The sequence below is a fragment of the Balaenoptera physalus genome (assembly GCF_965194825.1).
Source record: "Balaenoptera physalus genome assembly, chromosome: 2".
NCBI classification, from domain to species: Eukaryota; Metazoa; Chordata; class Mammalia; order Artiodactyla; family Balaenopteridae; genus Balaenoptera; species Balaenoptera physalus.
Genome location: NC_138883.1, coordinates 47,950,881 through 47,965,425, shown reverse-complemented (window position 1 = coordinate 47,965,425; position 14,545 = coordinate 47,950,881). Strand labels below are relative to the sequence as shown.

General features: G+C 37.2%; 2 protein-coding genes and 1 long non-coding RNA gene across 6 annotated transcripts in view; 2 read left to right on the top strand and 1 right to left on the bottom strand.

Moving 5' to 3' along the window:
- The window catches only part of LOC309654456, a 354,889-nt gene extending 342,226 nt beyond the window's left edge, over window positions 1-12,663 (top strand). The window contains exon 2 of the long non-coding RNA XR_014260263.1: window positions 3,732-12,663. This is a non-coding gene — a long non-coding RNA (uncharacterized lncRNA). The remainder of the gene's footprint in view (window positions 1-3,731) is intronic.
- The window catches only part of GPR137C (G protein-coupled receptor 137C), a 64,404-nt gene extending 51,741 nt beyond the window's left edge, over window positions 1-12,663 (top strand). Inside the window, exon 7 of the mRNA XM_082448410.1 lies at window positions 372-12,663. Within this exon, the coding sequence (XP_082304536.1) occupies window positions 372-549 (178 nt within the window). The 3' untranslated portion in view covers window positions 550-12,663. The remainder of the gene's footprint in view (window positions 1-371) is intronic.
- ERO1A (endoplasmic reticulum oxidoreductase 1 alpha) overlaps window positions 11,313-14,545 on the bottom strand; it is a 45,844-nt gene continuing 42,611 nt past the window's right edge. For all 4 annotated transcript variants that reach the window (XM_082448405.1, XM_082448406.1, XM_082448407.1 and 1 more), the window contains one exon: window positions 11,313-14,465. In XM_082448405.1, the coding sequence (XP_082304531.1) occupies window positions 14,405-14,465 (61 nt within the window). In that variant the 3' untranslated portion in view covers window positions 11,313-14,404. The remainder of the gene's footprint in view (window positions 14,466-14,545) is intronic.

Below are 14,545 nucleotides of genomic sequence, written 5' to 3'. Positions count from 1 at the left end.
GTGTGTGTAAACATACTGTACATATGTATGTATATACACATATACATATATATACACACACACAAACATGTCTTAGAATAGAACCAACTACATAATAAGCACTATATTGTTATTATTATTATCTGATAATCAAGTTCTACTAGTTTTGAGTGGTATTAATTCATTATTTTCTAATATGTGATATAGAATCAAGGATATTAGATAAAAGTCATTGAATTTTGTAGAGAGCCATTATGTTATTTGGCAAAGAACATATTTCAATATATTCGATACTAACTGTATTATAAAATTCATTGAAAACTAAAAATGCCAACATGACTTATTACATCCTGATCACAGTCCTTTGGCTTTTTTGCCCTTTTTTGTTGCAGTTTATCAAATTCACAAGGTTTGGGCTGGTATGGCACCATGACTGGGTGTGGCAGCAACAGTTACACAGTCTCTCCCCACCTGAATGGACCTATGACAGATACTGCTCCTTTGCTCTTTACTTGTAGTAATTTAGATATGAACAATCACCATAGCTTATATGTAACACCACAAAACTGACGGCGTTACCAAGTCGTGATTCTTCAATCGTTTTCCATGAATGTGTATATCCAGTGTGTTTAAATTACATCTACATAAACATTCCATTATCTGTTGCAACCGAAAACAAAGCCTGGAAATGTGGCCGTGTCCAGTGGGGGACACGGCTGTTACTTTTGACCTCGTCCTGGTAAAATGAAGTGCAGTGGAAAGTTTGGAGTGGGAGAAAAGAGGGATTAGACCTTAAGGCACTTGATGGCCTCCAAACATCCTGACTTTGGAACATCAAATGCATAGTTGCATATTTGCACTTTTACCTTTGTCCTGAAAGAGTACACTGCAGTCCCCAAAGTCATACCCAGTGTTCACATTGGGATATTATGTTGTACACCAAATTAGGAGGCAATTTCCCTACAAAAATCAAAGCCTGTATATTCAGCAGTGTACTCCATGTGGAATTCTTACCCAATAAAATTTATAGTGTGAACAGTGCACAGAATGAAGGCATACAAACGTACCATTCTTTTAAAAGATCTCCTAAAAAGTATGTAATCATTGAAGATAGTTCTTTTAAGCATGATTGTACAGTACCAACTGAAATTATTCAAATAATCATTTTAAACAAATGACGGTAGTAATCCTTTACAGTGAGGACCAGCAGTGTTCTTTGGAAAGCCACAGTCATTTCTTCAAGAGGAAAGTATACCAGTCAAAATTATGTGGCTACTTTGAGTAGACTTGGTCAAGTGATTATTTTGTATGATTAAGATATATGTAGTAGTTTAAGCATGATTCTTCAAGAAAGCAATAGTAATTTTTGCATAGGGAGATTTCGGTAGAAACTTCTTGGGACTAAACAAGTTTACAGATGCATTTAAGAACTATTCATAAAATGTATAACTCTGAGTTAAAACATGAATACACTTTCAAAGGCATTCAATTTAGCTGAAACAAAATATAGGTAGTCTTACTTATTCCTATTGAATCAGGATTATCCTCAGGTAAATTAAATCATGATACGTTATTGCAGTGAACTCAAGTGCAATACTTTGTAAGACACGTAATTCCTCCTTTAGTTTTCACATTTTTATATCTTGTATATGGGTAAAGCCAAATTAAATTTAATTCAAATTAATTCCAGCAGTAGACTAAATGAACAACTTATGTAAATGTACTAACTAGGTAAGTATAAAACCAGTGGTTCACAATATTGGAATACTTTTAGAATTACATTAAAACTGTCTTGAACGTCCTATCTTAGATCTAAAAAATAATACATGGTAGGCTAAGATAATAGAGAATTTTAAAATGCACTTTCTACCAGTGTCTATGTGGAAAGAAGTAGATGCTGAATACCTCAAGATGCCAAGGTAACGGGCACACTGGGAAGCTGTCACAACATGCTTAAAGACGACTAACTATATATACAAATGTTTGCTGATCTATTTATTCAGAACTGGAACTAATACAACTATCCTTTTCTGTCTTTACTTTGATTAGAAAGTTATGTTTTATTTCTACTGTTACATAAAATACCTTTCAACTTTTTGATTAATTGATTCAGTAACTTCATAAAAGTATAACAATAAGTGAAACCCCAAGAAAAAAATGAAATTTATAATGCTTTTGATCTTTTGGAAGGCTGGTACACAGCCAAAGAAATTTCACCTTTTTATCATACAAAATGATTCTGAATTCAGTCAAAAGCATAAACTTATAAATGTTACTTTGGGTTTATTTATAATAAATTCTCTCAATGCAACCAAATTATTTAAAATTTTATAGTATAAAAGTTAACCTTGGTAGTAACAGAACAACATAACATGCACTTACCTGAGTATATTTTGATTGCGACTTCAGTTATTGGGTTTCTTTTCAGAATGCCAACTATTTATTTTCCTAATAATGTTAGATATCTAATTATCTAGAACTATCTGAGAAGATCTGTGTTGCCTTTGTTAGTCCTCGGGGTTCAAAGTGATAAAGTAAATTTTTTCTAGTAAAGCTTCCCTAGACTTCCCTAGATAATGCTCCTATTTGACCAGATAAGCAAAGGTTACTTTTTAAAAATATTTCAGATAAAATAACTTCGTTCTTTCAGCTGCATTCGTTGATTCTTCCAAATCTGAGATTTGTAAATTTCTTACCCCTGACCAGGGTACCTGAATTCTTGCATTTGTCTCCTTATACACATCTCCCACAATATATCACCAAAGACAAAAAAGATAAACTTCTGGCCCAGTTTTTGCTTAAAAATTCCAAAGCACTAGGAGCACTTTAAGTCTGGTCTCGAAAGAAGGAGTTGTTTTAAAATCAAAGGGCTATCGATTCCCTGTTCATCCTGCACTGAAGCACATGATGACAATTTCAAACCTTCTTTTTGGTTCATTAATTAGAACAGAGAATTTCATTGCTTAAGTGTGTAATTTTACAGTGGTTAGCAGTACTTGTTTTTATCGTTTCATTTGGGTGGTCATTAATTTTGAAACTCTTGCCACTCATTATAGCTGGTAGTAGTTTTATGAAAAATGTAATTTATAGCTAAAGTGGCTTTTTTATGCATAGCTGCCTTTTTTATTGTTTAATGGTGTTTCTCAGCTATATAATCAGTTTCAAACTGGTTGTAAAAGTATAGCTGTGGCCAATGAATGTATTTATTTGTTGTTTCACTAAATTGTAACAAAACACTACTGTTAAAAATAAAAGTGTTTGTGCTTTTACCTGGAGGTCTGGTTTTCTTAATCTCTCTTAACAGACTACACCGATTGAGTTTCTATCATGTAAGGATAAGAAGCCTAGTGCTACCATAGAAAAGAGAAAAATACCTGGAGTTACAAATGACCGTTTGCTTTTAGTGAGCTTATAATTACAGATCTTCCTTGGCTTATCGTAAGTGAAAATGCATCTAATACACCTGGCCTACTGAACATCACAGCTTAACCTAGGCTACCTTAAACATGCTCAGAACACTTACATTAAACTACAGTGGGGCAAAACCATCTAACACAAAGCCTATTTTATAAGAGTGTTGAATATCTTGCATAATTTATTGAATATGTACTGAAAGTAAAAAACAAAATGGTCCTATGGGTCCAGAATGGTTGTGTGTGGTTTGTTTACCCTTCTGATCGCATGGCTGCCTGAGGGCTGCAGTACTGCCGCTGCCCCAGGTGGCGAGAGAGGGTAATACTGCCTACGGCTAGCCTGGGAGAAACAAAATTCAAAAGTGGAAGTACAGTTTCTGCTGAATGTGTGTTGCTTTGCACCATTGTAAAGTTGAAAAATCTTAAGCTGAACTATCATTAAGTGGATAACTGTATGTACTTCACATCTACAGGTGGTATACACTAATCAGTATTATACACGAATTTGATATGAAATGCCATAATTTAAAATACCAATACGCCATTAGATAGTACATGTTTATTCACACATTAAGCTAAGAAAAATTCTTGCATGAAATAACTTACAACACCTCTCACCTTCCCCTTAGATTCTTTTTTTTTTAACATATTTATTGTAGTATAATTGCTTCACAATGGTGTGTTAGTTTCTGTTTTACAACAAAGTGAATCAGCTATATATATACATATATCCGCATATCTCCTCCCTCTTGCATCTCCCTCCCACCCTCCCTATCCCACCCCCCTAGGTGATCACAAAGCACCCCGCTGATCTCCCTGTGCTATGCGGCTGCTTCCCACTAGCTAGCTATTTTACATTTTGTAGTATATATAAGTCCATGCCACTCTCTCACTTCGTCCCAGCTTACCCTTACCCCTCCCCGTGTCCTCAAGTCCATTCTCTACGTCTGCGTCTTTGTTCCTGTCCTGCCTCTAGGTTCTTCATCACCATTTTTTTTGTTTGTTTTTTTTAGATTCCATATATATGTGTTAGCATACGGTATTTGTTTTTCTCTTTCAACTTATTTCACTCTGTATGACAGACTCTAGGTCCATCCACCTCACTACAAATAACTCAATTTCACAAATAACTCAATTTCCTTTCTTTTTATGGCTGAGTAATATTTCATTATATATATGTGCCACATCTTCTTTATCCATTCACCCGTCAATGAACACTTAGTTCACTTCCATATCCTGGCTATTGTAAATAGAGCTGCAATGAACATTGTGGTACATGACTCTTTGAATTATGGTTTTCTCAGGGTATATGCCCAGTAGTGGGATTGCTGGGTCGTATGGTAGTTCTCTTTTTAGCTTTTTAAGGAACCTCCATATTGTTCTCCATAGTGGCTCTATCAATTTACATTCCCACCAACAGTGCAAGAGGGTCCCCTTTTCTCCACACCCTCTCCAACATTTATTGTTTGTAGATTTTTTGATGATGGCCATTCTGACTGGTGTGGGGTGATACCTCATTGTAGTTTTGATTTTCATTTCTCTAATGATTAGTGATGTTGAGCATTCTTTCATGTGTTTGTTGGCAATATGTATATCTTCTTTGGAGAAATGTCTATTTAGGTCTTCTGCCCATTTTTGGATTGGATTGGTTCTTTTTCTGATATTGAGTTGCATGAGCTGCTTGTAAATTTTGGGGGTTAATCCTTTGTCAGTTCCTTCATTTGCAAATATTTTCTCCCATTCTGAGGGTTGTCTTTTCGTCTTGTTTATGGTTTCCTTTGCTGTGCAAAAGCTTTTAAGTTTCATTTGGTCCCATTTGTTTATTTTTGTTTTTATTTCCGTTTCTCTAGGAGGTGAGGTGGGTCAAAAAGGCTCTTGCTGTGATTTATGTCATAGAGTGTTCTGCCTATGTTTTCCTCTAAGAGTTTTATAGTGTCTGGCCTTACATTTAGGTCTTTAATCCATTTTGAGTTTATTTTTGTGTATGGTGTTAGGGAGTATTCTAATTTCATTCTTTCACATGTAGCTGTCCAGTTTTCCCAGCACCACTTATTGAAGAGGCTGTCTTTTCTCCATTGTATATTCTTGCCTCTTTTATCAAAGATAAGGAGACCATATGTGCATGGGTTTATCTCTGGGCTTTCTATCCTGTTCCATTGATCTATCTTTCTATTTTTGTGCCAGTACCATACTGTCTTGATTCCTGTAGCTTTGTAGTATAGTCTGAAGTCTGGGAACCTGATTCCTCCAGCTCCGTTTTTCTTTCTCAAGATTGCTTTGGCTATTCGGGGTCTTTTGTGTTTCCATACAAATTGTGAAATTTTTTGTTCTAGTTCTGTGAAAAATGCCAGTGGTGTTTGATAGGGATTGCATTGAATCTGTAGATTGCTTTGAGTAGTATAGTCATTTTCACAATATCTTACAATCCAAGAACATGGTATATCTCTCCATCTGTTTGTATCATCTTTAACTTCTTTCATCAGTGTCTTATAGTTTTCTGCCTACAGGTCTTTTGTCTCCTTAGGTAGGTTTATTCCTAGATATTTTATTCTTTTTGTTGCAGTGGTAAATGGGAGTGTTTCCTTAATTTCCCTTTCATATTTTTCATCATTAGTGTATAGGAATGCCAGAGATTTCTGTGCATTAATTTTGTATCCTGCTACTTTACCAATTCGTTGATTAGCTCTAGTAGTTTTCTGGTAGCATCTTTAGGATTCTCTATGTATAGTATCATGTTATCTGCCAACAGTGACAGCTTTACCTCTTCTTTTCTGATTTGGATTCCTTTTATTTCTTTTTCTTCTCTGATTGCTGTGGCTAAAAATTCCAACACTATGTTGAATAATAGTGGTGAGAGTGGACAACCTTGTCTTGTTCCTGATCTTACTGTAAATGGTTTCAGTTTTTCACCCTTGAGAAAGATGTTGGCTGTGGGTTTTTCATATATATGGCCTTTATTATGTTGAGGTAAGTTCCCTCTATCCCTACTTTCTAGAGGGTTTTTATCATACATGGGTGTTGAATTTTGTCAAAAGCTTTTTCTGCATCTATTGAGATGATCATATGGTTTTTCTCCTTCAATTTGTTAATATGGTTTATCACATTGATTGATTTGCGTATATTGAAGAATCCTTGCATTCCTGGGATAAACCCCACTTGATCATGGTGTATGATCCTTTTAATGTGCTGCTGGATTCTGTTTGCTAGTATTTTGTTGAGGATTTTTGCATCTATTTTCGGCAGTGATATTGGTCTGTAGTTTTCTTTTTTGTAACATCTTTGTCTGGTTTTGGTATCAGGGTGATGGTGGCCTCATAGAATGAGTTGGGGAGTGTTCCTCCCTCTGCTATATTTTGGAAGAGTTTGAGAAGGATAGGTGTTAGCTCTTCTCTAAATGTTTGATAGAATTCACCTGTGAAGCCATCTGGTCCTGGGCTTTTGTTTGTTGGAAGATTTTTAATCACAGTCTCAATTTCAGGGCTTGTGATTGGTCTGTTTATATTTTCTGTTTCTTCCTGGTTCAGTCTCAGAAAGTTGTGATTTTCTAAGAATTTGTCCATTTCTTCCAGGTGGTCCATTTTATTGGCATATAGTTGCTTGTAGTAATCTCTCATAATCCTTTGTATTTCTGCAGTGTCAGTTGTTACTTCTCCTTTTTCATTTCTAATTCTATTGATTTGAGTCTTCTCCCTTTTCTTCTTGATGAGTCTGGCTAATGGTTTATCAGTTTTGTTTATCTTCTCAAAGAACCAACTTTTAGTTGTATTGAGCTTTGCTATTGTTTCCTTCATTTCTTTTTCATTTATTTCTGATCTGATCTTTATGATTTCTTTCCTTCTGCTAACTTTGGGGTTTTTTGGTTCTTCTTTCTCTAATTGCTTTAGGTGTAAGGTTAGGTTGTTTATTTGAGATGTTTCTTGTTTCTTGAGGTAGGATTGTATTGCCATAAACTTCCCTCTTAGAACAGCTTTTGCTGCATCCCATAGGTTTTGGGTCATCGTGTTTTCATTGTCATTTGTTTCTAGGTATTTTTTGATTTCCTCTTTGATTTCTTCAGTGATCCCTTGGTTATTTAGTAGTGTGTTGTTTAGCCTCCATGTGTTTATATTTTTTACAGATTTTTTCCTGTAATTGATATCTAGTCTCATAGCGTTTTGGTCGGAAAAGATACTTGATATGATTTCAATTTTCTTAAATTTACCAAGGCTTGATTTGTGACCCAAGATATGATCTATCCTGGAGAATGTTCCATGAGCACTTGAGAAGAAAGTGTATTCTGTTGTTTTTGGATGGAAGGTCCTATAAATATCAATTAAGTCCCTCTTGTTTAATGTATCATTTAAAGCTTGTGTTTCCTTATTTATTTTCATTTTGGATGATATGTCCATTCGTGAAAGTGGGGTGTTAAAGTCCCCTACTATGATTGTGTTACTGTCGATTTCCCCTTTTATGGCTGTTAGCATTTGCCTTATGTATTGAGGTGCTCCTATGTTGGGTGCATAAATATTTACAATTGTTATATCTTCTTCTTGGATTGATCTCTTGATCAGTATGTAGTGTCCTTCTTTGTTTCTTCTAATAATCTTTATTTTAAAGTCCATTTTGTCTTATATGAGAATTGCTACTCCTGCTTTCTTTTGACTTCCATTTGCATGGAGTATCTTTTTCCATCCCCTCAGTTTCAGTCTGTATGTGTCCCTAGGTCTGAAGTGGGTCTCTTGTAGATAGCATACATACGGGTCTTGTTTTTGTATACGTTCAGCCAGTCTATGTCTTTTGGTTGGAGCATTTAATCCATTTACACTTAAGGTAATTATCGATATGTATGTTCCTATTACCATTTTCTTAATTGTTTTGGGTTTGTTTTTGTAGGTCCTTTTCTTCTCTTATGTTTCCCACTTAGAGAAGTTCCTTTAGCATTTGTTGTAAAGCTGGTTTGGTGGCGCTGAATTCTCTTAGCTTTTGCTTCTCTGTAAAGGTTTTAATTTCTCCATCGAATGTGAATGAGATCCTTGCTGGGTAGAGTAATCTTGGTTGTAGGTTTTTCCCTTTCATCGCTTTAAATATGTTCTGCCACTCCCTTCTGGCTTGCAGAGTTTCTTCTGGAAGATCAGCTGTTAACCTTCTGGGGATTCCCTTGTATGTTATTTGTTGTTTTTTCCCTTGCTGCTTTTAATGTTTTTTCTTTGTGTTTAATTTTTGATAGCTTGATTAATATGTGTCTTGGCATGTTTCTCCTTGGATTTATCCTGTATGGGACTCTCTGTGTTCCTGGACTTGATTGACTATTTCCTTTTGCCATATTAGGGAAGTTTTCAACTATAATCTCTTCAGTATTTTCTCAGTCCCTTTCTTTTTCTCTTCTTCTTCTGGGACCCCTATAATTCAAATGTTGGTGCATTTAATGTTGTCCCAGAAGTCTCTCAGACTGTCTTCAGTTCTTTTCATTCTTTTTTCTTTATTCTGCTCTGCAGTAGTTATTTCCACTATTTTATCGTCCAGGTCACTTATCCGTTCTTCTGCCTCAGTTATTCTGCTATTGATCCCTTCTAGAGAATTTTTAATTTCATTTATTGTGTTGTTCATCACTGTTTGTTTGCTCTTTAGTTCTTCTAGGTCCTTGTTAAACGTTTCTTGTATTTTGTCCATTCTATTTCCAACATTTTGGATCATCTTTACTATCATTGCTCTGAATTCTTTTTCAGGCAGAGTGCCTGTTTCCTCTTCATTTGTTTGGTCTGGTGGGTTTTTACCTTGCTCCTTCATCTTCTGTGTGTTTCTTTGTCTTCTCATTTTGCTTAACTTACTGTGTTTGGGGTCTCTTTTTCACAGGCTGCAGGTTCGTAGTTGCTGTTGTTTTTGGTGTCTGCCCCCAGTGGCTAAGGTTGGTTCAGTGGGTTGTGTAGGCTTCCTGATGGAAGGGACTAGTGCCTGTGTTCCAGTGGATGAGGCTGGATTTTGTCTTTCTGGTGGGCAGGACCACGTCCAGTGGTGTGGTTGACCTTATTATGTCTGTGTCTGTGACCTTATTATGATTTTAGGCAGCCTCTCTGCTAATGGGTGGGGTTATGTTCCTGTCTTGCTAGTTGTTTGGCATAGGGTGTCCAGCACTGTAGCTTGCTAAACAAGTGCTAAAAAGTATACTAACAAGCGCTAAAAAGTATACTAAAAAAAAAAAAAAAGGACAGACAGAACCCTAGGACAAATGGTAAAAGTAAAGCTATACAGACAAAATCACACAAAGAAACATACAGACTCACAAAAAGAGAAAAAGGAAAAATATATATATATCTATATATTAATAAAAAAAGGAGGAAGAGAACAACCAAATTAATAAACAAATCTACCAATGATAATAACTCTAAATACTAAGGTAAACATAAAACCAGGAACAAATTAGATGCAGAAAGCAAACCCCAAGTCTACAGTTGCTCCCAAAGTCCACCTCCTCAATTTGGGATGATTCGTTGTCTATTCAGGTATTCCACAGATGCAGGGTACATAAATTGACTGGAGATTTAATCCGCTGCTCCTGAGGCTGCTGGGAGAGATTTCCCTTTCTCTTCTTTGTTCGCACAGCTCCGGGGGTTCAGCTTTGGATTTGGCCCTGCCTCTGCATGTAGGTCGCCTGAGGGCGTCTGTTCTTCACCCAGACAGGACGGGGTTAAAGTAGCAGCTGATTAGGGGGCTCTGGCTCACTCAGGCCAGGGGGAGGGAGGAGTACGGAGTGCTGGGCAAGCCTGTGGCGGCAGAGGCCAACATGATGTTGCACCAGCCTGAGGCGTGCCATGCGTTCTCCCGGGGAAGTTGTCCCTGGATCACGGGACCCTGGCATTGGCGGGCTGCACAGGCTCCCGGGAGTGGAGGTGTGGAGAGTGACCTGTGCTTGCGCACAGGCTTCTTGGTGGCGGCAGCAGCAGCCTTAGCGTTTCATGCCCGTCTCTGGGGTCCGCGCTTATAGCTGCAGCTCACGCCCGTCTCTGGAGCTTGTTTAGGTGGCGCTCTTAATCCACTCTCCTTGCGCACCCGGAAACAATGGTCTCTTGTCTCTTCGGCAGCTCCAGACCTTTTCCCGGACTCCCTCCCGGCTAGCTGTGGTGCACTCGCCCCTTCAGGCTGTGTTCATGCAGCCAACCCCAGTCCTCTCCCTGGAATCTGACCTCTGAAGCCCGAGCCTCAGCTCCCAGCCCCCTCCCATCCCGGCAGGTGAGCAGACAAGCCTCTCAAGCTGGTGAGTGCTGGTTGGCACCTATCCTCTGTGCGGGAATCTCTCCGCTTTGCCCTCCGCACCCCTGTGGCTGCGCTCTCCTCCGTGGCTCCAAAGCTTCCCCCCTCCGCCACCTGCCGTCTCGGCCTGCGAAGGGGCTTCCTAGTGTGTGGAAACCTTGCCTCCTTCACAGCTCCCTCCCAGAGGTGCAGGTCCCGTCCCTATTCTTTTGTCTCTGTTTTTCCTTTTTTCTTTTGCCCTACCCAGGTACTTGGGGAGTTTCTTGCCTTTTGGGAGGTCTGAGGTCTTCTGCCAGCGTTCAGTAGGTGTTCTGTAGGAGCTGTTCCACATGTAGATGTATTTCTGATGTATTTGTGGGGAGGAAGGTGATCTCCACGTCTTACTCCTCTGCCATCTTGAAGGTCTCTCTCCCCCTTAGATTCTTAAACAGGTATAAATTTATCTAGCCCAAAATTCTGGGCAGCTCTTCTTTGATTATTCAAGAAATTCTTCAGTGATGTTTTCCCCTGAAAGAAGAATTCTTACCATTTTCCCATAATAGGCCCCTTACATAACTTGCCAAAACCACACAAAATTTTGAGTACAGTTTGAGTTTTATTGACCCCTCCTAAAATCCACAAATCCTTGGGCGTCTACTGACTCTTACTGTAAAGAATATGTGGAGTGAAGGTATGACCATTAACATAATGAAGTTGTCACTTTAAAAGCAATTTATTCAACAAACATTTATTACGTGTTCATATGCCAAAAACTATGCTGTGGAGATGCAGAAATGGATAAAGTTCCTTTTCCTGCCCTTAAGGAGCTCACATTCTAGTAAAGGAGACTTTAAAAAACAAAAACAATACAGTACAATAAGTGACACAATAGAGGTAGGTTGTAATTACAGTGATGACACAGAAGAGGAAGTTAGATGACCCTCCTTGGAGGGAGCAAGGGCAGTTTCACAGAGGTGTTGCTTGATGCTGGGCCTGCAAGGATACACAGACATTTTCCAGGCGGGGAAGGACGGCTAGGGCACTTGATAGAAAGAGAATAGCAGGTACCAAGGTGTGGAGGCCTGACTATGCTGCATCTGAAGAACTGTGTGTTTTTAGCAGAACATGGGGTCGGGGGAGCAGAAAGACCCATATCAGAGAAGCTTGTACACCAAGGAAAGGGGTTTGGCTTCCTCCTAAAGCCTCATGAAATCTCTGAGGTGTGTTAAGCAAGGAGTAACGTTGTTAGAGTGCTTCTAGAAAGCCCACTTTGGTAGCATTGTGGGGCGAAAGAAAGGAGAAAGGAAACAGGCTTGGGACAAGGAGAAAGGTTCATATTTAGGGAAGAGCAGTGAAAATGGAAAGACAGCGATATATCAAACATGGAGATAAAATCCTTAGAGATTAGACATCCGCTGGACAGGGGAGAAGTGGAGGAGAGAAGTGAGCCTAGAGAATTTAAATGATGATGGTTCTAAAATTAACCAAAGGAAGAAACACAGGCATAAGAGTAGGTTTGGGGGAGAATGACTTTTTAAGACACACACAGGTGTCTATGGGATGACCAAATGAAGATGTGTAGAAGGCAGATGGACTGAGAAGTCTGGGGTAAAGATAAGGATTTAGAGGTCATTGAATTGGAAGGACTCAAGAGTGAGAAGTGGTGGTGGTGAAGAGAGCAGGAATGAAAGCCTGAGGAATAACTTTTAAAGAATAAATGAAAGAGGCACCCAGGAGTGAGTGAAATATAAGGAACCCAGGGGAAAAAAGCTTTTTAAAGAAGGGGCTATCAACAGTGTCTAATGCAGAAAAAAAGGTCAAGTAAGAACTGGCTTGTGAATGAAACCATGGATTTAGAATTGGGATTTTAGACTTCAAAGGACAATATTGTTAAGAACGACTGAGCCAAAAGCCAAATTTCAGTTAAGGAGCAAGTGGAGGGTGACAAAGTGAAGATAGGAATATTCTTTCAAAAAGATTAGCTGTTTAAGAAAAAAAAAAAAAGGGCAGGGGCATAAGATGAGAGTTAGAGAGGTATACAGGCGAAATAACCATTTAAACCCATCTACCATATTTTCAGAGTACTACAAATGTCCTTATACTTTTATATTTGGCACTCACTTCACAGTCCTTTGAGTCTCCAAGAATAATGACTTAATAGTAGGTTAGTATCTTTCTTCTCCTGCCCTATTCAAATGAGGGGGAAAAGGAAAATAGGACATATATTGTGAAACTTAGTTCTGTGATTGTTAATTTAAATATACTGACTACATTTTCATACATTCATTCAATGAATATTCACTGGACACCTACTATGTGTCTGACACTGTACCAGGCCTTACGGACATAGAGAAGAAAAAGTATACAGTAGTATAAAGTGGCATTTCTAAGCCATTATATAAATAAACCCTGCTTTATTAATAATGTTACATCTCAACATGATATACCTGCTAAGACATACAGAGAGGGCCCATGACTTTGAGGTATACAGTTTCTTTTTTCCCTACAATTACCATGTGATATAAATTCCTAAACCCCTTCATATATTTTTATCACTGAAGGTCTTTCCTTAATGAAAACCACTAAAAATTACAGTTTAGTTTTCAGGAGAAAAAAGAAATGAACACCATATACAAAAACCAAAAATTATATGCCTTATGACTATACAGATCGAGCATTAAAAGGGTAACAAAACTCAAAAAGAATTTTAGATCGGAACTCAAAATGATTCCTGATTCTAAGGCTTATAGTATTATACAGTTCCAGACTTTTTTTCCTGAAAAAAATCATTAAAAAATTATTCACACTGACGTGTTCATGGTTCAAAGGGCACAATGCCTGTAACTGACTTTCAAATGATTGAGGAAAAATAGTATACGTGTGTATGTATACAGAGAAAGCATAAGAGATAAAGCAAATATGAACAATTAAGGAATCTGGTAAAAGAGTTCTTTGTACTATCCTGGAAACATTTCTGTAATTTGAAATTATATAAAAATAAAAAGTTTCCCCAAAATTTTATTCAGAATTAGGGAAAGTATTATGAGAATAAATATATAAATCTATTCAACTTTTCACACTGTTTAGAAATCCCCTATGCCTTTGAGTTATCATTGTATCTTTCTACACACCAAAATAAGCCAATCAATCAAACTAGCAATATAATTCTAAAACTGGTTTCATACCAATGTATTGTAGGGTTGCCAGATAAAACACAGGACTCCCAGTTAAATTTGAATTTTAAAGGAGGAATAATTTTTTGGTGTAAGTTTGTCCCAAATATTGCATGGAACATACTTGTATTAAAAAACTATTTGTTGTTTATCTGAAATTCAAAATTTAACTAGGCATTCTGTATTTTTATTTACTAAATCTGGTCACCCTAAATGTTGAAAAATTTTAGGCTGTTAATAATGGGTCATCATGAGCCTGCTTAGCATTTTCCTATAAATGCTTGTCACATTGGCCATAGTTTTATTTATATTACATCTTCCTACACAAAATTATTAAAACATCATTTACTTAGGGTTACCATATATGAATTTGATAATCCTGATTTTACTTAATATTAAACTTTAAAAGTTGTACCACATTATCAAAGTTTTACTTTTACTCACAATAATATTATACATAGACTTAACACAATTTTAAAAATTGTTTACTTAAAACAATATAATTCCCTTTTACAAAAGCAGCTTTATGTAAAATGTTTGGCTTAAGACTGTCATTGCTATTAATGCCTTTGAACGAAATTCCATTCTTTGGCCTCCGTTGTCCAAAAACAGGCACATTTCAACTTGTTTTCTTTAATGAATATTTTGTAACAAGTTCCTGAAGTTTTCTAATTCTTTCACACTTGTTGAAATTCTGTAACCAAAAACAATTTCACTTAGAAACTATTTTAGATAACTTTTCTCTATAAGTTATTCACTTTGCATTTTCAGAAC